General features: G+C 47.9%; 1 protein-coding gene across 1 annotated transcript; it reads right to left on the minus strand.

Moving 5' to 3' along the window:
* Positions 1-3117: 3117 nt before the first annotated feature.
* Positions 3118-23226, minus strand: LOC142984353 (uncharacterized). Its single transcript, XM_076131908.1, has 5 exons — positions 13933-23226; positions 13557-13649; positions 10723-13332; positions 9990-10567; positions 3118-9816 (listed from the first exon to the last, which is right to left on the minus strand). Exons 1-5 carry the CDS (start codon positions 22727-22729, stop codon positions 9685-9687), a joined length of 12210 nt encoding a protein of 4069 aa, XP_075988023.1. The 5' UTR covers positions 22730-23226; the 3' UTR covers positions 3118-9684.
* Between the last annotated feature and the right edge of the window lie 2890 nt (positions 23227-26116).

Raw genomic sequence — 26116 nt, forward strand, 5'->3', positions numbered from 1 at the left:
AATAAGATTTCAGGGGGATGTTATAACATTTCAGGGTGGTGAAATAAGATTTCAGGGAGATGTTATAAGATTTCAGGAGAATGTTATAAGGTTTCAGGGAGATGTTATAAGGTTTCAGGGAGATGTTATAAGGTTTCAGGGAGATGTTATAAGGTTTCAGGGAGATGTTATAAGGTTTCAGGGAGATGTTAGAAGGTTTCAGGGAGATGTAATAGGGTTTTAGGGAGATGTTATAAGGTTTCAGGGAGATGTTATAAGGTTTCAGGGAGATGTTATAAGGTTTTAGGGAGATGTCATAAGGTTCACGGGGGTGTTATAAGATTTCAGGGAGGTGGAATAAGATTTCAGGGAGATGTTATAAGATTTCAGGAGGATGTTATAAGGTTTCAGGGAGATGTTATAAGGTTTCAGGGAGATGTTATAAGGTTTCAGGGAGATGTTAGAAGGTTTCAGGGAGATGTAATAGGGTTTTAGGGAGATGTTATAAGGTTTCAGGGAGATGTTATAAGGTTTCAGGGAGATGTTATAAGGTTTTAGGGAGATGTCATAAGGTTCACGGGGGTGTTATAAGATTTCAGGGAGGTGGAATAAGATTTCAGGGAGATGTTATAAGGTTTCAAGGGGGGGTATTATGTAATTTCAGGGGGGTATTGTGTAATTTCAGGGAGTCATAATATCGTTTCAGGGAGATGTTATAAGGTTTCACGGGGATGTTATTAGATTTCAGGGAGGTGGAATAAGATTTCAGGGAGATGTTATAAGATTTCAAGGGGGTATTATGTAATTTCAGGGGGGGTATTGTGTAATTTCAGGGATTTTCATGTAATTGCTAAATGTGTGTGTTCATATACATAGTTCTCTTCATTAATTCATTTCGTTCGTTTTGTTCGTTTCGTTCATTTCGTTCGTTTCGTTCGTTTCGTTCGTTTCGTTCATTTCGTTCATTTCATTTATTTTCATTCTCACGGGTACGGATACTGGTACGGATATGGGTACGGATACGGATACGGATACGGATACGGATACGGATACGGATACGGATACGGATACGGATACGGATACGGATACGGATACGGATACGGATACGGATACGGATACGGATACGGATACGGATACGGATACGGATACGGATACGGATCCGTAACCGTACCCATATCCGTACCAGTATCCGTACCCGTGAGAATGAAACCCAGGTGACCCCAGGCAGACTGAGACCACGGCGAGTGCAACCTGCGCCGAAACGTTAGGCATTTTAAGGTAAAATGCGTGTTCGCGTTAATTCCCATATTCTATTATACATTATCATCATTTCTTTAATTTCGTTCATTCCTTTCATTTCATTCCCTACGTTCATTCTGTATGTACCTACGTTTATTCCCCTTGTTCATTCTTCTAAGTGATGTATTACTATTATTAGAGGAAAAAAAAAACGCTGCAAAGCAATGCAGGCGTGCGCCGCAGATTTATTATATGAACATACGTAATCAACCGCGCGCTCGTGACGTACCTACGCGACAATATCAGTCTCGGCATCGAGCATCCGCTACTACCTAGGTATACAGAATAACAAAATACGTTGGTAAAAAAAGTCTTTATTTTGCCTTCGTTAAAGTAGGCAAAAACATTTTCGTCTTCCTAAATTGTTAGCGTCGTACTTGTTCCAATTTTAAAATAATTAAATTTAGAAATAATAATTAATAAAAAAAAGAAAGAGAAAAAAAGTGGAAACATATTTTATTTTGAAATTAGAATTTAAAAGTGCGATTCATGAAATATGTTTTAAATTATTCCATTGTTATTCAAAAACTTATAACACGACAAATATTCATTATACCTACCTAAATACAAAACTGACTGCCTTCAAGTAGGTACGTACCTTCTCTACAAAAAAGTAAAAAAAAAAGCAAAGCTAATTATTGTAATAAATCTATTTTTGTTTTTTTATTTTATTTATATCGTTTCTTTCTCTAAATAATAAAAAAAAACTAATATTATTTTTACATGGGTACCAATTAATTTTATTGCCTAAGACATGTGGTCTCAAAACAATGGAAAGTTAAAAAAAAAAGAAAATTAAATGTTTGATCTTTTGCAAAATGGACGCTTGCTTTTAGATTTACCTAGTATCGAGTGTAATTAAATTGTAAATCAGTAATAACTAGTTAGGTTCTGTTTGTGTTTTACGTTATTATGTTTTTGATGGTTTATCATTATTAAGTACTGTTTGTGTTGTTTTTGCGGTAGGCATGTTCATAATACACATCGCACTCGTTCCTTGGATTTGGCGAATGGCGGGAGATTAGTTAGCAAGAGTGCGCGCTAATAAGCAGTGACACCGGTTAGAATAAAACACGACAAAAGTGAAACATTGTGCAAATTTGTGTACTTATTGTTGTTTCAAGATAAGTGCTCGAAGTGATAAGTGATGATTAAGAATTAACAAGCACCTAAAAGTGTCAAGTGTGAGTGTCGTCACAAGATCGAGGCGCGCCGGCGCCGAACTGCGGCCTGCTTTGCTGCTGTTGTTCCAGCGTACGGGTAAGTTGTCTTTATTTTGACCATTAGTAGGCATGGCGGGGAGATACCTACGTATAAAGTATAAATCAATAATAATTGTACAGTGATACTGTAGGTATTTATTAAGTAGGTAGGTATGTAACATTGTTTTTTCCAATGAACCAACCAGGTAAATACGTTATTCTGTTAGCCACATGACTATTGTCCTCTAGCCCTACACAAACGTTGAAGGAAGCAAGTCACGGTAGGGACTCGTTAGTCGTTGTATATTCTTGTAATGTAATCATGAAAACGAGGCTCGTAAAAAGTTCACTGTGCATAACTTTTTCGAAACTTGATAAAACTCACATAGGCGCTAAACGCTTGGCGACAGTTTACGTGTGGTAGAGTGGGAGCGATCTCTGCGTGCAATGCGTGCTGTTCTAGTGTACCTATACATACACTATACCTGCCTGCCTACGATGTGCACCATTTCAAATTGTTGACAAAAATGTCAGAAACCACTGATACTCATCTGTAACGTATGATTGCACCATGAGCATCGTGAGTCGTGACCACCGTGACTGACTAGGTAGGGATGTTATAAATAAAACAAGGTGGCACATTGAACATGTATTTATTGTTGTTTAAAAAATAGATAACATGAATTCTTTTCAGTCTCTTATGATTTAAACAGAGGAGAGCGGCGCAGTGACACAGTGGCGACCTATGTGTTACTCTGTGTTACTCTGTGCTGCTCTGTGGTACGATGTTACTGACAGCGAGCGCGTCAATATGAATGCCTTAGTTCACTGATCAATGGCTTCTTTTTACTTTGGCACAGTTTATAAAATGTCATGTGTCGCCAGAGAGACGCCGCCGCGCCGGCAGTGCTGCTCGCAACACGCTCACTGTATGGTATTTAAAAAAAACCATACCTAATATCATTCTAAGTATTCTTTATGAAAAGGACATACATTAATGAAACACTTAATTTTCATTCCCAAAGTCCAACTTAATTATGATATGAAACATTACAGATAGGTATTGTTGTTAGAAGGATTCATGTTGTGTTTTACAAACATACAAGTAGTATTGACTGTACTCATGGCTCCATGTGCAACAAATACTAGTGTCTGTATTGAAACTACACACAACAGAAACTTATTACTGTGTTCATACTTATTTATATTCAAGTTTAACATTGTTAGGCCGCCACGTGTCAGTGATGCCCTCACGATGATACATGCAGTGACAAACGATACACACAGATATGACAGTCATACACTAAATAATACAAAAATATACTCCAACTACGACTGACCAACATGTTATTATATTAATGTAACACCTGAATAGTACTGATGCAGTGAAGTATAACAGCATCTGTATGAGGTTCATTATATACTTGTGATTGTGTATCATGCAACACTATGCATGCTCATGACTGCATGTGACGGTGACATGGTGTGACTGTGCTATGCTCTATGCTGAACATATTATATGACATAAAGTATATTGTTACCTCTGCTTCATGGTAGGTAACATGTATGGTCAGTCGCTAACACAAAATGTTCTAACGTCATGATGATTTCACAATATACACACAAATACTAAATAATATAAATAAAATACATAGTTGTATAATATTCAATGTGCACAGACATAATTGATTAATTTATAATTGAGTGAAGGTTGACTGGCGGTTCCACCACTCGCAGGCACAGTCTCTGTTACATATATTATAGTGCTGGTAAATACTTCTTTAGAAATAGCTCAAATCTTAAGTAGACTGATGGTTATGCCGGGGTGAAACCGCTCGTTAAACAATACAAACATAATTTGATTTGTTCTTAATAATAAAGTTTCGTTACATATTTAACAAGTATTATAAATGAATCGTATACTTATTGTTATATTCCTTACAACGTATATTAAAAGCTAGGGCTACGTATATATAGTGTGTGTACTGTATAAGTTGTATGAAACATAATACGACAGGTAGTAGTGGCCAGCAGGGAACACGTCCAGTGCGCAAGTATTGAGCAGTGTTCAAATGTCTATTATAAATATCATTATGTGCGCATGAGTTCATGATGGTTCAACAATAAGTAAGTATGAAGTGATCTGATACTGGACATGCTTCATCGTGGGCCTAAGGGCTAACACTGGACTGCACACATTCTGATATGTCAATACGTGTTCACAACACACTACCTCGGATATGCAATGGGACATGTTGTTTTTGTGTTCTGCAACATCATGAACCGATTCATTTCATAAGAGAGTGGTATTTGAGTGGATGTTACAATTCGTTGGATGTTCAATAAACATGGCATTTGGCACGTTACCGGGAGGTATATCAAAATGAGATCAATTTATTTAGTTATTCAATTACAACTTACATATAATTCGTATCGTTAACGATTAGTAGTAAACCTACACCTACAGTATACACTATGGAGGGCACAAACCCTTTCTTACATATTATTGTTATAACTAAGTAGGAGTGGTGAGTGTGGTGACACAGGGCGGTGAGAGCGTGTTGGAAGCATTTGCTGGTTACTAATATGGCGATACGTTAAACATGTCTGGATCTGCTGCGAAGGGGGAGAGGGGGGGGAGTGGGGTTAGGTGCTTCCCACTGTAAAGTCTGAACCCACAGCTACTGTTTCGTTCAGTACACGCCAAGTGTGTAACACTCACGGACATTGGCACATCGTGTGGAACACGCAGTCCTACATCGGGCCGCATCATAGATCGTATATGTTTAAACCCGCTACCACCCCCACGAAAAGCTCGTGCGCTCGACACAAGGGGCAGCTCTGCACCGCTTGGAAGCCATGGCCCAGACAAGCTCGCGAGCAAGTTGAGCAGCGGGGCTCTACTACACTATACCTTAGTTAACATTATCTTAGTCAAAATAAAGCAATCAAAAGTCTTCTCCAATTTGAGGCCGCAGAGACCTTTTTCACAAAACTTTTCTTATTTATCTTTGATTTAACGTCAAAATATACACCTAACAATATTATAATCTATGTTATATCGATAACTAACACTTCTTACTAACCCTCCCAGCCAGGATCGAAAGCATTAGTTAGGAGGGATACGAACCCACAACCTGCCAATCATAAGTGCTAAGAGAATATCGTTATAATAATATATGAGGAGTCATAAGAAACAGTTTAGTATGTCAACGTGTAATGTTCCCACTAACCTTTCTATACAAACTCGTATTAACGTACAAATAATAGCATACACTTGGCTCAGTGGAAGTACAGCACAAGACGCGTTCATAATTAAATCACTTACGCTTGTATGAAACTTCAGGTGAGCAATTGAGCATAATACATCGTAAGCAGCTAGATAGGTACCGACCCTGATGACCGATTCAAATAAAATTGAGCTTTATATTGAATACGATAAGGTCTAGTACATACATTGATAATTATAATTATTGATCGGGCTGCTCTCCAACAACAACAACATACCGCACGCTTATAATGGCGCCTAGTTAATGTAATCCCTTGAACCTTACAACCACTACAACGATGCATTATTTTATTATTAAAAGAAAATAGGTAGTATAAACCCGCACTTGGCCAGCGTGATGGACTCAAGGCCTAACCCATCCCTCATTACGGGAGGAGACCCTTGCCCCGCAGCGGGAGTTCGTGGGTTATTTTTTATTTTTAGATAAAGTTATATACAGAGTTAGTCGTAACGTTTAAAGGACAGCTAAATCCAACGTGCTGGGTCAATAATATGTTGCAGACTCTCTTTTTTCTTTTGAAATGGTATAAAGATTGTATTGCATTGAGCGCGATGCAGGCACGCAGCTGAAGAGCAGTGACGATCAATTTGAAGCCGAACGGCCACCGTCAGCGGCTATAAGTGAGTTTAGTTGAATGTGCACGCTTGAGCCAGTTCTTCGGTTAGCTTGACGTGCACATGCCACAAAACTGGCTCAACTATGGAGCTACGTTGAACTTATTTATTTTAGTAGTCGGTGGACGTTCGGCTTTAAGCTGTCAGCCGAGCAGGGATGTGCGAGAGAGCGAGGCGACGTGCGACGAGTAGTTCCAGCAACAGCATCACGTTAGGATGAAGTTGCGCCTAGAGCACCTAGTCCTGGGGGGTCCTCTGTGCGCACATTCTGTCAAGTATTGAACAGGCCGACGACCGCCGGTGGACGGGCACGACGACGCCATGTACAAATTATAAAAATAGCTTTAGAATAGGCGTGTTTATTATCGAGCGCGGCGATTCGTTGCGTTTTATTAGCGTTTAAACATAACTAGAGCAGCGATTTGCTTTAATAAATATATTTTGCGTATATTATATAACTTGTGGCAGATATTTCTAGTAAAAGCGTATCGAATCCGCTATGTTGTATAATAGTGAGCTCGAGGCGGTTGTCGGTTTACAAGTATTTAATCATAATTGATATGGTTTATCTTTTTTTTAAACGCACTTATCACTAAAGTTTAGACAAGTTAGCTTATTTTGCACACGTTTCATCTGTTTGCCGACGATACGTCTCTATGGCGACACATGACTATCTGACGTATATGAGCGTAGACGCACGATGGTGGATAACTGCACGGAAATAGACGCGTCATTGTACGGGGTTTACCCACCAACATACAATACTTTAAATTACAGTTTGATACACACTGAACATTCACTTAACGTTACTTACACTTATTTAATACTGAACATTTACATGAGCTTTTATGGATACCGTTAACTGAATGTGTTTAAATACAGTTCAGAGAGTAGGCTTTATAATATAGGTGTTAGTTAGCACATGACATGTGGGGTGTATACTGTATGTACATCAAATATATTTCATATATAAAATATAGATAGTGTTCGATGTTCACTAATCGCTTTGTTAAGTAACAGATAGCTACAATGTTAAGAGTAGTTCACCGTTTATGAACAAGTGTGACAAGTCACAAGTGTCAAACATCCACTCACATCAAATGTATGAAAACAAGTGCTAGAAGTGGACGCTCACCTGACGGCTGACAAGCAGCAGCTGTCTGACACGTGTATATTCATTTTATCTATTATTTTATTATTAATTAATTTGACACATCATTTACTTACAGAATACGATAAATAATTATAATTTTGCATTAGATTCAAGCCTTACTTGATCGTGGAAGAACGTGATATCAACTACTCTGTGCTGAGTTTCATATAAAATTGAGCTATAAAGAGTATATTTCATTTACAAGGTTTTTGGGGTTATTACGACGTTGCCCACCGGTGAGCCTGGGGCTATAGTCGACAGTTTAGGCCGTCACTCATAATGTTATTTCGTTTATTCTAAGATTATGCACTCCTTTAAGAAGTGTTTTTCTTCATACAAACAAGGTTATGTCGCGATGTTTTTCTTCATCTTTAAAGTGATAATAATTAATTTAATTGAACAAACACATAACTTTGTAAAGTTACAGGTGTCTTAATTTTATATTATTACATTAAATACAGTTTTGGGAATGTGTCGTTCATAGAGTTGGGCGTGGGGAGGAGAGGCGTGTGTGTGGCGTGTGTGAGGAGTGTGTGAGGTGAGCGTGCAGCACAACGTGACATCGGTCACGTCGGTCACACGAGTGCTCACACTACGAGTATGAGCAGACGCAGCGAACACATCTACTCGACATTATTTTTGAGTCAATTTTCTGCATGTGATTGGAGTTTTAACCACATCACTTTCCCCAATTGCTATGGGTAGTGGGTAGTGGTGGCGCTTTCTGTGGGTATTTAGTGCGACGTGGCCAGCTGTGCGAGGTCAAACAACTCTAGAATTGAGAAACATTCTTCTTAGCTTTGTTAAATACCGCGATTATATCCGAAAACTGTATTTAATTTTGAATCACGAAATTAATTTTTCGTATAAAAATGTACGCATTTAAGTGTTTAAAGACGTTTAAGTCGAGGGCTGGCCTTAACGACTGTTGTGTTGAACTAACAGTCGGGAACTAGTTTTACGTGCGCTCCGAAGCACGCAGTCGGCGCGGTCATCTACAGACAGACCTTACTGACTCTACGAGCACCTTTTTCATAATACAATATACAAATCTTAAAAAGACAATTCCCGTAGTTATTTGGACTAAATTTAGATTTTACAAAAGAACCAAAAATATTTTTGATTCATTTACATTTTATTAATAGACTCTAACTAAAAACAAACGCTGTATAGAGTATAGTACATCATCGAGGTTTTCACTGTTCGATAGAACGTAACGCAAACACAGCCGTTATCAAAGTGTGCGTACATAATATAGTATATTTATAACACCTACATAAGTTCACTACTTCAAGAAGAAGGGGTTAAGTGTAAACGAACATACGTTCACTCGTTGCACCCTCTTCTGACGTATTTACATGTTAAAGGTAATAGTATGTAAAGTAAGAATGTGCTAAAGTATAAAGGACTTAGGGTTTATAGCACCTTGCATGCCGGGGGGATGGAGGGGGGGGGGGAGGGGAGAGAGGGAGAGGGGGACACAGGCGGATCGGTTACAAGGAGTATTAAAACTATATCACCTTATTATAGATCACGATATATACAGGCAAGTGCCGCTGGACTGCAAGGTAACTGCAACGTTGCCGTCATATGTTGTTGTCATAGGTATGTCAGTTTAAACTTAAACACATTGCTGTCTGCTACGAGTGCGCGGACACAGACTTCTCTTATATGAGTGTCTGCAGTTGAGCACCTTATTTGCAGTGTAATAACATGTGCTCTCGGTGTGCCATGGGTTCGATTGCCGGACAGATAAATGTCTTACTACTAGTATTATAAAAGAAATACTTTGGCATTAAATTATTTGGTATGTTTAAGAGGTAGTTCTGTAGGAACATTTCTTATTCAATTAAAAACATAACGAACACAATATCATATAAATGTTTGTCAGGTGCGGGAATCGAACCGGAACAACAGTTCATTGTAAATTGGACAGCATAGCACTCACGATAATGCTTGTTAAAATGAGATAAGTAATTTATAATCGTATTCGTCACCTCAAAATGTTTTGTTATGTGGTATGTGTGAACGAGTGTAGTTCATAACCCTCGCTTAACATATAACAGACCGCAGACGAGCACCGAGCGCTCCATATTTACTGCTCGAGACAAATAGTTTCTGCAGACCTCGCTAGAGTCGCCTTGCGTTTACTTGCGGCGGCGAGTGGTCATACCAGAGCGCGTGGGGGGCGGCGGCGGCGGGGGCGGGGGAGGGGGCGGCGCCCGCCGCGGCCGCGTGCTCGTGGCCGGCGGCAACTCGTGAAGAAGGTTCGTCAGCTCCTGTAATCATAATTCGGGAGATCATTTTTAGCAGCTTTTAAAAAAGAAAGTTTTCTATTCGAAGCGTTCATTTTTTATGTACGTTCGCCGATCGCTCGGTGACGCGTTAGGACATAATAACACCGCATAAAAGGCGGGCACGCGCGTGACCGGCGAGGACGGAGTCGGGTCACCTGCACCACGGGGTAGGACGTGTTGGCGCCGAGCACGAGGCGGCGGCGCCGCGTGCCGTGCGCCAGCGGAGCCGCGCGGCCGGACGCCGCGTGCAGCAGCCACAGCGCCGCGCCCGCCGCCAGCAGCTCGCGCACGCGCTGCGCCGACGGCACCGCCCACACCGCCTGTGCACCGATCGTACCGTGTACTCGACGCACGCGAGCGCGGCCGACCGCGTCGCCAGAGCTCGCACTCACCTTGGGGAAGGGCTTGGCGCAGTTGCAGGGGTCGGCGCAGGAGAAGCGCGCGGCGCCGGGCGGGCGGCGGCGGCAGTAGGGCGGCGCCACGACGACGCGCGCGGGCGCGCGCAGCGGCACGTCGGCGTCCAGGCGCACGCGGCACGAGCGCGCGCGCGGCGCCAGCGTGTAGGCGGCGGGGCGCGCGGCCGCCAGCGCCGCGTCCGTCAGCACCAGGTGGCCGTCGCCGAGCGCCAGCGGGGCGCGCGCCGCGTCCACGCACAGCAGCGCCGCGTCCGCCGCCAGCTGCGACGCCGCCACCGTGGGCGCGCCCGGCCGGAACTCGTACCGCGCCGGGGAGCCTGGCGTCGATTTACATTTAATCGCTCGACATTTTTTTAAAGTAACGTTGAAGACTTCTGGCGATAACCTCTGCGTAACTTTATAGCGATAACATTATATCGTTTGATTTCAATTTAATAATAATAATAAATAAATTAGTACCAAATAAACATACTCGGATTGGGTAGTGACTCGACGAACTCGGAGTGACGCAACACGTCGACGGGAGACGCGTCTGACGCTTCGGCGACGACGACGTGACGAGCCGGCGTGACTTGATCGCGAGCCGGCGCTGTTGCGTTAACATTGGACGTTGTGACACCAACACTCATTAGCGCGCTAGAGTCAGTCGGGGCGTCACTTTTAGGTACTGGAGTCACTGACGCATTGCTCCGAGACAGCTTGGAAAAAGGAGTAGGTGGGGGAACAGACGCCTTTTTCTTCCTATTGCTGACGTCGCTGGAAGAAGGTGCTAGTGGCACAGACGCTTTCAGCCCTGTGGTGGTGACGTCACTGGTGGTTGGTGGTGGCGGCTCAGACACGTTCTTCTGTGTGGTGGTGACGTCGCTGGCGGGAGGTGGTGGCAGCACAGACACGTTCTTCTGTGTGGTGATGACGTCACTGGTGGTTGATGGTGGCGGCGCAGACACGTTCTTTTGTGTCGTCGTGACGTCACTCGTGGGAGGTGGTGGCGGCACAGACACCTTCTTCTGCGTGGTGGTGACGTCACTGGTGGTTGATGGTGGCGGCACAGACACCTTCTGTGTGGTGGTGACGTCACTGGTGGTTGATGGTGGCGGCACAGACACCTTCTTCTGCGTGGTGGTGACGTCACTGGTGGTTGATGGTGGCGGCGCAGACACCTTCTGTGTGGTGGTGACGTCACTGGTGGGAGGTGGTGGCGGCACAGACACCTTCTGTGTGGTGGTGACGTCACTGGTGGTTGATGGTGGCGGCACAGACACCTTCTGTGTAGTGATGACGTCAGTGGTGGTTGATGGTGGTGGCACAGACACGTTCTTCTGTGTCGTGGTGACGTCACTCGTGGGAGGTGGTGGCGGCACAGACACCTTCTTCTGTGTGGTGATGACGTCACTCGTGGGAGGTGGTGCCGGCACAGACACCTTCTGTGTGGTGATTGATGGTGGCGGCACAGACACCTTCTGTGTGGTGGTGACGTCACTGGTGGGAGGTGCTGGCGGCCCAGACACCTTCTTCTGTGTGGTGGTGACGTCACTGGTGGTTGATGGTGGCGACACAGACACCTTCTTCTGTGTGGTGATGACGTCACTCATGGGAGGTGGTGGCGGCACAGACACCTTCTTCTGTATGATAGTGACGTCACTGGTAGGAGGTGGTGGTGGCACAGACATCTTCTTCTGGATGATAGTGACGTCACTGGCGGGAGGTGGTGGCGGCACAGACACCTTCTTCTGGATGGTGTTGACGTCACTGGCGGTAGGTGGTGGTGGCACAGACACGTTCGGTGTGATGATGACGTCACTGGTGGGCGGTGGTAGCGGCATGGTCACATTCTTCTGTATGGTGGCGACGTCACATGAAGGAAGTGGTGGTGGCTCAGATGATTGGTTTTTAGTCACAGTGACGTCATAGTTTGGTGCTGGGATTATGGTCGTACTGAGCCGAGGCGGCGCCGAGACCTCACAATAAGGGCGTGCTGGGGTCGCAGGCGCGGTGAGCCGAGGCGACGCAGATATGTAAGAGGGTGCTGTGAACGCGGGGGCGGCGGCTCGAGGAGACGCCCCGACGTCGTAATAACGAGGTGTTGGTGTCCCGGACGCGTCGACCTGTGGCGGCGCTCCGGGCACGTAGTACGGTGTTGAGGTAATGGGCGTGGGGACCCGTAGTGGTGCCGATATGTTATAGTGGGGCAGGCCCGGGATCGAGGACGCGTTGAGACGAAGCAGCGCTTCGACGTCATAGTAAGGTGTTGGGGCCATAGGCGCGTTGACTCGGAGCGGTGCCCCAACGTAATAGCTGGGTGGTGGGGTCATGGGCGCGTGGGCCCCGAGTGGCGCCCCTAAGGAATAGCAAGATGTCGGGGTCATGGGCGTATTGACACGGATCGGGGCACCTATGTCATAGCGAGGGGTTGGGGTCACAGGCGCGTTGTGCCGGAGTGGCGCCCTGACGTCATGACATGGAGGTGTTGGGGTCATGGGCACGTTGACCCGGAGAGGCGCCCTGACGTCATGACATGGAGGTGTTGGGGTCATGGGCACGTTGACCCGGAGCTGCGCCCTGACGTCATAGCAGGGAGGTGTAGGGGCCACTGGCACGGTAACCCGAGGTGGCACAGAAATGTCATAGTGAGGAGGTGCCGGGGTCACGGACGCGTAGGCCTGAGGGTTCGTACTGATATCATAATAAAGAAGTTGAGGAGGAGGCGGTGGTGGTGGTGGTAGTGGTGGGACTCGGGCGGTGGGAGCCGTTGTGACGTCACCGTGCAGGGGCCGCGCGACGCAAGGCGGCGGCGTGCCGCTAGGCAGCGGAATATTGTCAAGGTCGATCGTCGGCAGGCAGTCGTCGGTAAAAGTGGCCGTTTCTGTGAAAGTGGGTGACGCCATAGGGCTAGCGGCTCGTGACGTCACAGGGCTGGCGGCGGGCGACGGTTCCGCGCTCGACAGAGTGATGGGAGAGTCCGGGGGCGCCGCCTCGCCGCAGACGGCGGGCGTGACGTCGCCGGGCATGGGGATGTGGCGCACGCTGAGCAGCGACACCGTGAGCGCCGCCGCGCACGCGTCCTCCTGGGAGTCTTCCGTGTCTGTCACAAATAATAAACGAATCAGAAACAACAAACAACCATGTGCATACTATTTTCCAAATTGAAATTAACTAAAGTTCCACAATGTGCTATTACTAAAGATCTAAGGTTTCTTTCACCGAAGAGACCGGGGCGACCGGGGAGACACACAGATATGTCTCTCTGCTTAACTTACGACTGAGTGTAGTTGTGAGTACTGTACTACTGTACCATACGATACGTACCGTCAAAAGCTCCATCTGTCGTGATGTTGTCATGTTGCTGCGCACCTTCGTAGTCACAGTCGTTGGCGTTGTCGTTCTCGTTGTCCGACAACTCTGCGGATATGCATCAAATAATTGCTTTCACTATAGCTATGGATTACAAAATGTTATGTTTTTAGTACTTTCGCTTCATTGCATTCATTTGTGTTCCTGGGTGCAGACGCAAACTAGAAAATTTAAAAGGGTGGTAAAGTAAAGGAATCGAGGAAGGAAGTTAAAGGATGACGGTAGTGAGGCCAAAAGATTGTTGACCACTAAATATATTTAAAAAATATAATGACAGTATTAAAAGTTGTGTGCATTGTGAATACATACAAGATATTGATATTATAGTTACCTCGATCTCGGTCGAGTGTCAAGTCGCTGGTGGTGGGTTCGTGGTCGTCGTCCGAGTCGTGCGTGTCGTGCGTGTCGTCGGCGCGCTGCTTGTGTCGCCGCGACTTCTTCGACTTCTTAGTTTTATTCTTGTGTCGCTTCTTGTGTTTCTTACGTTTGACCGTCGGCCCCGGGGTGTCGTCGTCCGCCAGCGCTTGTTCTTCCACCGACGTTCCGTCTGTTGAGGGACACGTGTCTGCTTCATTTACAAGTTCCGTTTGATCTTGTTGTGACACCAGCCCCAGTAGATGGCCGCTCGATTCAGGAGCTTGTCCTTCATTATTATTTGCGATTTGTTCGTCGTCTGATAGCCAGTTTGATTCCCTCACTTTATGTTTACTTACTGTTTCACTCATTTTATGACTACGTGCCGAGTTTCCTGATAAAGCATTCTTTAAGATGGGATACTGGCTCTCATGTTCGGAACTTTGCGGCGATGTGGTAGCCGCAGGTGTGGTGGCATCATCCGGTATATGTATTTGTAAGGGCTCCAGTCGTAGGACGGGTCTGATAACTTTGGTCGCGGGCGCGTTCTGCCCTCTACCTCTGGGTCCTGGTGATACCGGTGGTCCATGTAGGAGCAGTTTTAGAGAGGGCAAGTTAAGGCGTGGCGTGGATTCTGTGCGCTCCGGTACGACGTTGTCGACTGGTTCGTGTGTGTGTTGCGTCCCTGCAAAACTTCGCGAACAAGTCCTTATCGCTTTATGTTCGACAGGTACATTTGATAGTTTCACCATACCATCGTCGGAGCTCAATTTTTCGTCGCTCATCTTTGCTGCCTTCTTAGCATCGTTAAAATCACACATAGAATGCCGTCGCCTGGGGGCTTCGCGCACAGCGCGCTTCCGCGATGGCTCGTTACTCTGTTCGGAATCAATGGACGTGTCGAAGTGCACCGATGTCTCTGGTTGTTTAATGGTTGGGTTAATTTGGTTGGGCGCGTTTATTTTGTTTGTTCTATGTATGAGGTCGTGTGTCGCGGTGTCGGTGTCGGCGTCGGCGGCGGCGTCGGAGCGCGGTGAGTTGTCGTCGGAGTGGTCGCTCGAGGCGGGCGGGCGCAGGAGCGCGGGCTCACCTCCCGACCACGGCTTGATGTGCACCATCGAGGCTCGTCTCTTGCATAACTTCAACGGCTGCGGGTCTACGGTAGGTGTGGGAGAGGCACTAGTTTGTTCAGTGTTCGGTGCCGCTATTAGCGGCGAAGCATTTTTCTTTGATTCTTTCAACAGCGGTTTCTTCGTTATGGAAACGACTGGTATTTCTGGCTCGCTAGTCGCAGTGCACTTGGGTCCGGCTGTTGTGAGATTTCGTCTTTTAAGTATAGATCTGGGCTGCGTCATAGTGGCGACATCGTCGGGAGGATCGAGGTGGAACGTCGTATGACGTCTTTTTAGTATTCTACTCGCTTTCGGTTCCGGTCCAGTTTGATCCAGTGTATTATTAGCTTTGTCTGCATCAGCAAGCGCCGGTTCTGTAGCTGATTGATCAGAGACTGATTCATTCCTGTCATCGATGGGACAGTCGAAGAAGACGGACTTGCGTCGTCTCTTACGCTTCATGATGTCAGGTTTGTCACTGATGCTGGACAGCCACACGCTCCTGATCCTGTCTTTAAGCGCGGCGGGTTCACCGGTGTCTGCCGCCGCGGTCGTCAGTGAGAGCCGGCGTTGTTTCGTCGCGATTATCGGAGGCAACGCCACCCTTTTCACAGAGTCACTCTTACTTTGTTTTAAATAAGCTCCTTCGGTTTGAGCGACGATCTCGTCAGGAATGACGGGCACCTCCGTAAACAGCCTAGGCGAGAACGACTTACTCGTGTGCTTGTCAGTCGCATGCGCCGCAGACATCTGCGACACTCGCCGTGTCCCTACCTTGTCGGAGGCGGGTGCGGTATCAGATTTCTTGACCGGTTCCACTAGCGTGTCTGTCGCTGAGAACGGAATGCACCTCACCGGGTCGAAACCTTTTAACATGTCTTCGGGAGTCGGCTGCAAACTTTCGAGAAATGCGGTTCTGGTGGGGTTCTCTACCTCCGGAACATTTATAATGAGGTTTCTGCCGGGCGACGACGACGGGAGCACGAAACTATTGATGCTCTTACGTATGCCGTCGGAGACGCGGCGGAGGACGAGCTTCACCGCCGTCGTGGCAGGAGACAGCTGGCCCTGGTGCTCGCGCTCCTCGCCCTCGCCCCGCCACGCGCTCGCTGACGACTCACATGCTCGCTCCTCGTCAGCATCACGTGCTGTATCTAAATATAACGCGCTACCCACATTTTCAGTACAAGTCAAATAATTCGCAGTCTGCGTTTCAGTTTCATGATCTGCATGATCACTATTTTCATTCTCCACGGCTGTAGAACTCGTCTGAGGGCTCGCTACTGGTGATGTAATGATCTCAGCACACTCTGAGTTGGAGTTCACTGCTGGCGAGTTCGTTCTGCTTGCAGGTGACTGAATGACGGGTAGAGAGGCCGACTTGTTGGCACAACCGGTTTCAGAGTTTTCGGTCGATAATATTTGATTTGATTCAGACACAGAATTTTCAACAATTTTTCCGGAACAATCAGTTTTGTTAGTCTCTGCTACAGAATCTTTGTTGTGAATGTTTGCCTTGAGATTGCTCACATCGATATCTTGATGGAAGTCGATTTTGGCGATGTCTTGTTTAAATTCAACGCTATCAATATATTGTATCAAGTCCATCATGTCATCATCAATGTGGTTTGTTTCGGTGCAGGTGTCAGCGGTGCTGTCTGTCGGTGCGGTGTTGGTGTCGGACGTGTCGTGCTGTGCGGGAGGCGGCACACTCTTGCTCGTAGGATATTGTCCCCACAACTGGATCAAAGGCTTTCTCACGCGTCCCTTGGAGTTGAAAGTTAAAGGTTTCTTAGTGGTTTCGGTTCGAGAAGCTTCATCATCCGGTTTAAGTGGAACTTGTTTCAGTAGATGACTGTGAGTGGCGTCTATTTCATTGTCGTTGTCGTCGAGTTGGTCTCCCTCCGGTATCTCGATGTGTAGTGGTCGGTTGCAGGTCGCCAGCGCCGCCTTCCGCCTGCGCGGATCATCCTCAGGCAGGTCCGGAGGAATGTCACTCTCGTAGATGGAGGGATAGTTCCTCACTTCTTCTAGTTTAGTTCCAGGGTTGAAAGTAGGGATATGTCTGGCATCTCTGTCAAGTCCGTAATGTCTGTCATGTCTGTGATCTCTGGGAGACACGTGTCGATGTTGTGGCGGCCTCTCTTCCTGCTTATAGTCACCTATTAGACGAGTTATTGTGAACGTAGCGCCGAACGTGTCGGCCGTGATGGTGTTTGACTCCGGTGGTGGCTGTGAGTCGCGGCGCGGCGCTGGGAGTGATTCCTGTCGCGATGTTGGATGTGAGTCGGGCTGCGTCGTTGGAAGTAAGTCGCGGCGCGGTGGTGAATGTGCATCGCGCCGCGGCGGTGGATGTGAGTCCCGTCGCGGCGATGGATGTTTGTCGCGTCGCGGCGCTGGATGTTTGTCGCGACGTGGCGGTGGATGTGAGTCCCGTCGTGCTGGTGGATGTAAGTCGGGCTGCGACGGTGGATGTGAGTCCCGTCGTGCTGGTGGATGTAAGTCGGGCTGCGACGGTGGATGTGAGTCCCGTCGCGGCGGTGGATGTTCGTCGCGGTGCGGCGCTGGATGTTCGTCGCGACTCGGCGATGGGTATGAGTCCCGTCGCGGCGGTGAATGTTTGTCGCGTCGCGGCGCTGGATATTGGTCGCAACGCGGCGGTGGATGTGAGTCGGGCTGCGATGTTGGAAGTGAGTCGCGCCACGGCGGTGGATGTTCGTCCCGAGGCGGTGGTGGATGTGAGTCCCGTCGCGGCGGTGGATGTGAGTCCCGAGGCGGCGGTGGATGTGAGTCCCGAGGCGGTGGTGGATGTGAGTCCCGTCGCGGCGGAGGATGTGAGTCCCGAGGCGGCGGTGGATGTGAGTCCCGAGGCGGTGGTGGATGTGAGTCCCGTCGCGGTGGTGGATGTGAGTCCCGTCGCGGCGGTGGATGTGAGTCCCGAGGCGGCGGTGGATGTGAGTCCCGTCGCGGCGGTGGATGTGAGTCCCGAGGCGGCGGTGGATGTGAGTCCCGTCGCGGCGGTGGATGTTCGTCCCGAGGCGGTGGTGGATGTGAGTCCCGTCGCGGCGGTGGATGTGAGTCCCGTCGCGGCGGTGGATGTGAGTCCCGAGGCGGCGGTGGATGTGAGTCCCGAGGCGGCGGCGGATGTGAGTCCCGTCGCGGCGGTGGATGTTCCTCCCGAGGCGGCGGTGGATGTGAGTCCCGTCGCGGCGGTGGATGTTCGTCCCGAGGCAGTGGTGGATGTGAGTCCCGTCGCGGCGGTGGATGTGAGTCCCGTCGCGGCGGTGGATGTTCGTCCCGAGGCGGCGGTGGATGTTCGTCCCGAGGCGGCGGTGGATGTGAGTCCCGTCGCGGCGGTGGATGTGAGTCCCGTCGCGGCGGTGGATGTTCGTCCCGAGGCGGCGGTGGATGTTCGTCCCGAGGCGGCGGTGGATGTGAGTCCCGTCGCGGCGGTGGATGTGAGTCCCGTCGCGGCAGTGGATGTTCGTCGCGACGCGACGTTGTATGTTCGTCGCTCCGCGGTGGTTTAGGTTCACAAGGTTGTGGGTTACATGTAATGTCTGGCGATTGTACTTGCCTTTGTAAAGTGCTCAGGTTGCGAGTCGGCCTTTTCGTTGTGTTACGTATTTTTTTACGATCTTTCATAAATTTTTTTACAATACAATTATCTGCTAATATTCTTAAGGTCGGTACTGAGCTGCTTGAATCGGTTTGGCTGTCATCTTCCGCGGATTCTGCTGTCAGACCAGAGTAAATCGTGTCGGTAGCATCGGAATGTTGATGGTCCTCCGAGCGAGCAGGAGTGGTCGCCCGATAGTTGAAGCTCGTGTCGTCTCTAGCGACGCCGGGCGGCGAGCGTGTCACTGAGTTGAATGATTCAGAAGCGTCACGTCGAGAGAGAGCCGCGGCGTGAGCGGCGAGCCTGTCGTGTAGCGACACCGTGTGTAGATCGGGCACACGTGCTTGTTGTACTGTCGGGCTGTTCTGTGGCCTCGCCACTGTGAGCGTCCTCACGTCATCTTGTATTGCGTGTACAGTGTGTACCTCGTTCCTTGACTGCGGACTGGGTTTTTTAACAGTCATTTGATTCCTTGTCCCCTTAGAATTGTCATCTACATCGAAGTGGGTCTGTTTTAAAAACATTTGCTTTCGTTTTTTACGAAGTAGTTCAACGTGATCTCTGTCTATATGCCTATATTGTTTCGGTAGCCGAGACTCGTCGTCGCTGGTAGGTGATGTCGCAGGGGGTGTCGATGGTGGGTCGCGGACTTTTCTCTTGCCGACAGGGACCGTGATCTGCAGGGGCTTGTATACTACAGATCTCAGTTTATTATCCGTGGGCTCAGTGGGTGCTTTCTTAGGGGTGGTGACGGTTCGTCTGATCGTCGTTCGCGCGGGAGTCTTGCTTCTAGGCGCGGTGGGTCGGCGCGACATTGAACGTTCTCTTCTACTCGCAGATCTTCGCGGGGTGCGCTCTCTTTTCTTCTTCTTTCTTTTATTTTTCTTTACTTTCTTTTTAACACGTACATAAGGTTCAGTGAAAGATTCATCGCTCGTTACGTCGTGATCCGTGTGAGCGGCTCGCTTGTTGCTAGTTTGTTTGCGAGTTCCTTCAGTGGGTTTATTTGTTGTATCATCTGCATCGCATTGCACAGCGGTGCTAGGTCCTGCTTCACACAAAGGAGTGGCTTTAATAGTTTGTGGTTCTTCTTCTGTTACATTTCTTGAAACACTAGCTACGCCCACGGACTGTTCAAAAATAACTGAATCATCTGATGAAATTTCATCTAACCATGTCTCCGAAGAAGCGGTCTTGTCTGCAGCTTCAGTAGCATTTACATTGACAGGTTGTCCCGCTTGAGTTGAATTTGTCGGTGGCTCAGCCGCTGCGGGTATGCTTGTACTTTGTGTTTGTATGTCAAAGTTGAGTTTCTTGGTTACATCTTCCCTCGGTGCAAGAGCTGTTTTTTTCTCTATAGAAGCAACTGCGTTACGTAGAATTTGTTCGATTTTTAATTTATCTTGTTTACTCGTACTTCGTGATATAATGATAGGTTTTATCGGAACAGTCACACCACGAGTGTTACTGTCTCCCGGTTGATTGAGTTCTCCCACCGACCGTTGACCGTCAGCCGGTGCTCCGGCATCACCCGGCACGTTCGCTCCTCGCGGTGGTGTGGTCACGAGCTCGTCTGCTACGGTCATACAATGCGCTCTATTCGCCGTGGGTGTACGTTGAATAGTCATGTTCCCGGGTGTTCCCTCGATGATGCGTATGGTTCTATCGTCTAGACTAATGCGGCGCCGAGGTAATGACATAGGTAAGTCGTCGGTTAAACTGGAGTTGGGAGATTCTTGGACGGAACCACTGGAGTTATTGAACGAACGATTCGGCGAATCTTCTTGTGCCGAGTTATTCGGTGTTGTACATTTTGTCACCGGGTTGAGAATCCTAGACGATAGTATTTTTATAGGGCTTGCCTTCACTGGTGGTGCGACGGAGCTGCGCGGTTCAACGATGGCGGGCGCATCAGGCGAGCTGATCTGGTTCAACGTTCTCGGCAGCAGAGTAAGCGTCCTATCGTTAAAGATCACGTCGGTGGTGAGGGGTCGTGTCTGTATCATCGCCTCGGGATACCCGTCACTGCTCGGTGTAGTGTTCGCGGGCGCGGTGAAGTTGCTCACATTACTATTGATGAGCGCACTGTCCCGTGGAGGAGTGCCGTTGTTCTCGAGATCTTCCGCAGGGAATATGGGCATCCGTGCGATATCGACGTTTGACACACTTTCATTATTAGGTTGCACTCTGTGTGTCATGGCAGGAACTGATAGCGCAGTGTCAGGCGCCTGACTGACTGCTGTTTGTTCAGTTTCAGATTGTGCTGAAGTTACAGGCTGCGAAGTAATCGGCTCCTTCACATTAGTGTCATCTGTCATTTGAGGGTCACGGTTTATTTCAGGTTTTTCTTCAGTCATTGACTTAATTAATTTAGATACTAGCGCGTTCGAAATCTTAATAACAATAGGCTTACATTTAGATTTTGCATAACATTTAGGCACCGATGTCGTTTGAGGCGAGGTTGTAGTTGTAGGAACCCAGGCTAGGTTGCTTCCTTCGTGCTGCGCTGTTGTTTTATTGAGTGATGTAGACGGAGAGCTCTGCGCTGTGACGTCATCGAGTGATGTAGACGGAGAGCTCTGCACTGTGACGTCATTGAGTGATGTAGACGGAGAGCTCTGCACTGTGACGTCATCGAGTGATGTAGACGGAGAGCTCTGCACTGTGACGTCATTGAGTGATGTAGACGGAGAGCTCTGCGCTGTGACGTCATCGAGTGATGTAGACGGAGAGCTCTGCACTGTGACGTCATTGAGTGATGTAGACGGAGAGCTCTGCGCTGTGACGTCATCGAGTGATGTAGACGGAGAGCTCTGCACTGTGACGTCATTGAGTGGTGTAGACGGAGAGCTCTGCACTGTGACGTCATCGAGTGATGTAGACGGAGAGCTCTGCACTGTGACGTCATTGAGTGGTGTAGACGGAGAGCTCTGCACTGTGACGTCATCGAGTGATGTAGACGGAGAGCTCTGCACTGTGACGTTCGGGTCCCGTATCTCGTTATACATAGAACTTTCTCCTGCAGTCGTTGCAGAGAAAGGAGTCGTATCGATAGTGGTTACGAGTGCAGTTTCAGTGCTAGTTTTCGCTCCACTAGGCGCAGAGCTGGTAGGCTTTATGTTAGACGTTTGTTGTGGAGACGTCTCGAGAGCGGCCGCAGATGACGTAGCAGGTATTGATTGTACACTAGATACAGGACTACTACGGCCAGTTTCCGATGAGTTTATCAGTGTAGGTTCCGGACATGATTCTGGCATACTACTGGAACTCTTCACTACGGGAATTGAGTTAGCTTCAATTTCCTTCGTAGAACTTGGAATGATATCAGATGGCAGGGATGTACTAGATATGTTTTGTACAGGCGCTTCGTTCTCTCTATGTACAGTTTCATTAATTAGACTCATCGTTGTAGGAGCGGGTAGTGGGGCAGGTGCCGCCGCTACGGGTACAATAGACAAGGGCTCTACTAGCAGTCCTACGGCAGGTGCTGCGGCGACGTGTGGCGTAGTGTTTGAGTTTGAGGCGTGTTCAGGAGGCACGGAGCTTGCGAGTGGAGCGCCGGGGATCAGTAGGAAGATTTGTGCTGGCGCAGCGATGGCGATAGAGACCGCGTTCATTACAGGAAACACTCCAGCCAGTGGCACTTCTGTGGGTGGCGCGGTATTGGTCGTTGCGTCACTCGTCGAAACATGCGCTGGCGGTGACGACACAGGCATTTGTGTAGTGTTAGGGACACTGGTTTGAATCGGCGCACGGTTATTTCCGAGTCCAGTGAGAGACACGGGTGATACGCAACGATTCGCGCCATCTACAGGCTCCCGGTTAATACTGGCCACCGAGTTTTCAGTCACTGAATCGGATTGAGTTTCGTCATGTTCACACTCGTCGTCTTCTTCACAATAAAGTTTGACAAGTGCAGCGAGAGCAGAACTCGTAGGTGTCTGTTCAGTATCAGAGCGCTGCGCTAGGACGGGCGCGGGGCCGGCGGCGGGCATCACGGCCGGCTCGGGCATGACCGGCGACTCGTGATACGCACTCGCCATACTCGCTTGCGATGATGTTACACTACGTTGAGGTTTGTTGAGCTCTGATGCTCGAATAGCTACCGGTCTAATGGCAGTTCCGGGTTCGAGCGCCGATCGAGACGGGTGCGCCACGCTGGGCGCGGGACCACCGATAGGTTTCAAACCGGTTTCAGGCACCGAAGAGATACCGGGCGAAGGGGCAGGAGCGAGTGCGGAGGGGCCGGCGATAGATTCCGTCGGCGACGTATTCGCGTCTGTAACGGGCGAGCTCACAGACTCCTCGGACCGACTAGTGTCCGGCGAGGTTCCACGTTCTACTTCATAGCCGGTGACGGCGGCATCGTTAATGCTGAGATCTGTGAATTCAGCTGTGAGAAAGCAAACGAGGGTTTTAACGTGTTCGTCCGAAATTTCATGCAAATTATCACATCCCTGTTTTACGTCGCCGGAGTGATCGTCGGCGACGTCGTCTACGTCGACGGTGTCGTGTAACGGCAACGAGCCGGGCCGGTGCAGGGCGGAGGGCCCGGGGGACGTGTCGGGCCGGTCCTCGGCGTCGTGGAGCGCGGGCGCGGGCGCCTCGTGCGGCGCGCGCTCGTCGCTCGGCGGCGGCGGCGGCGGCGGCGGCGGGTCGCGGCACTCGCGCGAGCCGCCGGCCTCGCTCTCCGACTCGGAGGTGGAGTCGATGATGTAAATCTCCGCGGTCGGTGAATATGCTTCACAATCACTGTCTACTTCCGTGGTACGGGGCTTTGGGCGGTTCCTCGCTTTGTCTAACATTTCTGTAATAAAATGTATTATAATATAAAGATGTGATGTACATAACACATATTATAAGCTTGGCAACGTCGCTTGAAGGCTTGCTCGATTAACTACACACATATTAAGTAAACGATTTTGTATAATATATTGAAAACGTTACATGTTTAAAATGCCTTCACGTGTCCACGCCTATAAGGGATTCGACGACCTTAATCGACGGTGCCAAGTTTTAGGCGAAATAAAGAGTACTTACTCCGTCTGCTGCGAGCTTCGGAGCCCTGAAAAATAAACGTTTGTATGAGAGCCCGTCTCACAAACCAGTAGTGACGAACAAACCACAGAGTAGAGAGCGTTCCTACAACGATTACCGATACTAATTACACTAATGAGCAATGAAGTTAACAACGAGGCATAAGGTATAGTTTGCTGAATGGCATGTGCCAGTCATAGGTAAAAGTTATTGAAACGCTGAAAAAGTGGTTAGTAAGTGATCATGGCTTGTGAAGCGGGCGCTTAGTGACAATTAGTGAGTTAAGACAGCGAGCAGCTTCTGGTCGCAGTGCTAGAGGTCACACATGAGGTCGGCTGCAAGCACTGTAAGCACTGAGCGACTGTTGGGGTCGTTGACCGCGCGCGGCGACAGTCCTACACACTATATGTGCTGCATACATCCCTTCACCCACTACACTATAACGTATTGAGATGTAAAATATTGTTTGTAATTGTAACTGAGCATTCTTATTATTATTGTGCATGCGAGCGAAGCCGCAGGCTGAAGCTAGTGTTAAGTTATGTAACCAAAGCTACGGAGCGCCACTACGATTAAAAAATAATGACATATTATAAAGAATCGTCGGCGCAAGCGAACATCGGTGAGATCATGTTAGTTGTATGTAGGTCGGTGGTCAGTGGTGGCACCCGGCGTGTTGTTGAAGCCACCGAGAACGGTTCCTAGCACGCCTTACCGTTGACGCTATCAGTTTAGTAGTTGTGACTATTATTTAGCTATTTAATCATTTAATTTCGTGGACGTACAGACTTACACGAGCGTGTTTATGCGAGCTAGGTTTATAGTTGTAGTTATAGTAGACGCGCGAAGTCTAGCCGGTGCACTATATAGTTTCTCTAGGCGACAACTACATAATAATATGTCTTTTCACTATTAGGTCTAAATCTTAACTATTCAAACGCAAATAAGTTCTTCAGATTGTAACTTGGATCTAAAAATAAGTATCGTAACTACTAGTTTAGAGTTGCCAAAATATTCTCCGTGTTTGGAGTCGTCCTTTTAGTAAAATAATGATAGTTTAGCGTGAATCACATTAACGTGTGGAGTGTCACGAGACTGCGTTATGTTGTGAAGTGATATGGCAACTCAGGGAGGTAACAAAGTGTGAGCTAGATGAACATTTTAGTTGAAGATTATGTTTAAATAATATTCGATTTGGGGATCAGATATATATTCGCGATTGCAAAGCTGCAAGCGCAAGCTGTATAATATAAAAAGTAGTTCCGTGAATATAGTCGCGTGGGGCGGTGGCACGTCACGTCACGTCATGTCGCGTCACGGCACGGCACGTCACGTCCTGGCGCGTGTCCCCGCTGCCGAGTGTCCACGCTAGCGCCCTCTAGTCGTCTCCGGCGGCGGACTGTATCGGAATGTACCTTTAGACTGTTGGCAAGTGATCGTGACAGTTGAACGTAGGCGACGCCACCCCATAGTGGCACAGTGGCGCCACCCCGCTGCTACTACACTAGCTCTCGCCCGCGGCTTCACTCGGTGCGAGTGATGCACGAACGTGTACTAACAACTATCAACTAACGTGACAATGTAGCAAATATCCCGACTGCGCCATATTTTAATGGACGTTTCTTATCGTTACTACATCTTCAATAACATCAGAATATCATATCATGTTTAAATCGTAACCCTCTTTTTTTTTGGGGCAGTCGAGTATTTGAATATTAGTTTCATGCGCCCGGTAAAAGTTCAAGTGACTGCTTGATTTTTAAAACCCAGTTTTTCCGTGATAGGTACCTACATGTGAATATCATTGAACTAGTTGAATGTTCACCGGTCGATTCCTTATTCCGTCATTGAAAAGTCGCTTGCCTAGAGGACGAGATTAATGCGCGATTTGGCCACTCTTCTGATAAATATCTTCAAGTAAATATAACCCTTTCGCTTGTAGTTCGCGTCGGCTAGACAAGTTGTAGGCACAGTAAGTTTAAAACATTTACCTACTTAACTATTATTCTGTGGTATTGTCATGAAAAATAACATTATACAGCAAATTGATCGAAAATATTCTTTAAATAAAAAATATGTAAATCAATATTAATAAAAATGAATCAATTAATGTTTAATCGAAAGAGAGTGGGACGATGTTTTTTGTAGAGGGCAGTGCGGTTACACATTACACAGTGTCTCACAACTGTAAATACATAGTATGTGTGTGTGTGTGCATCATTTTACGATATGATATGAGCGTAACTGTCTCGGTGTTTGTGAAAGTGAAGACGAGGGGAGGTTCTGGCCTTCAAAGCAAAAGGCTTTATAGTTTTTAAAGTCCAGTGCACGTTTGAACGAATGTGTGATCGCGCGTGTCCCTGAGTACGTGGCTACGTGTGTAATGTGTGTAA

This window comes from Anticarsia gemmatalis, chromosome 27 (genome assembly GCF_050436995.1).
Source record: "Anticarsia gemmatalis isolate Benzon Research Colony breed Stoneville strain chromosome 27, ilAntGemm2 primary, whole genome shotgun sequence".
In the NCBI taxonomy this organism is placed as follows: Eukaryota; Metazoa; Arthropoda; class Insecta; order Lepidoptera; family Erebidae; genus Anticarsia; species Anticarsia gemmatalis.

Bases quoted from the DNA above. Each gene is read 5' to 3' on its own strand.
- LOC142984353 (XM_076131908.1), bottom strand. From the start codon at position 22,729: ATGGCGAGTGCGTATCACGAGTCGCCGGTCATGCCCGAGCCGGCCGTG. The intron at 13,650-13,932 runs GTAACTATAATA...GCATATCCGCAG, and splicing joins GACACTCGACCGAGATCGAG to AGTTGTCGGACAACGAGAAC. The intron at 10,568-10,722 runs GTATGTTTATTT...AATCGACGCCAG, and splicing joins CGAGTCACTACCCAATCCGA to GCTCCCCGGCGCGGTACGAG.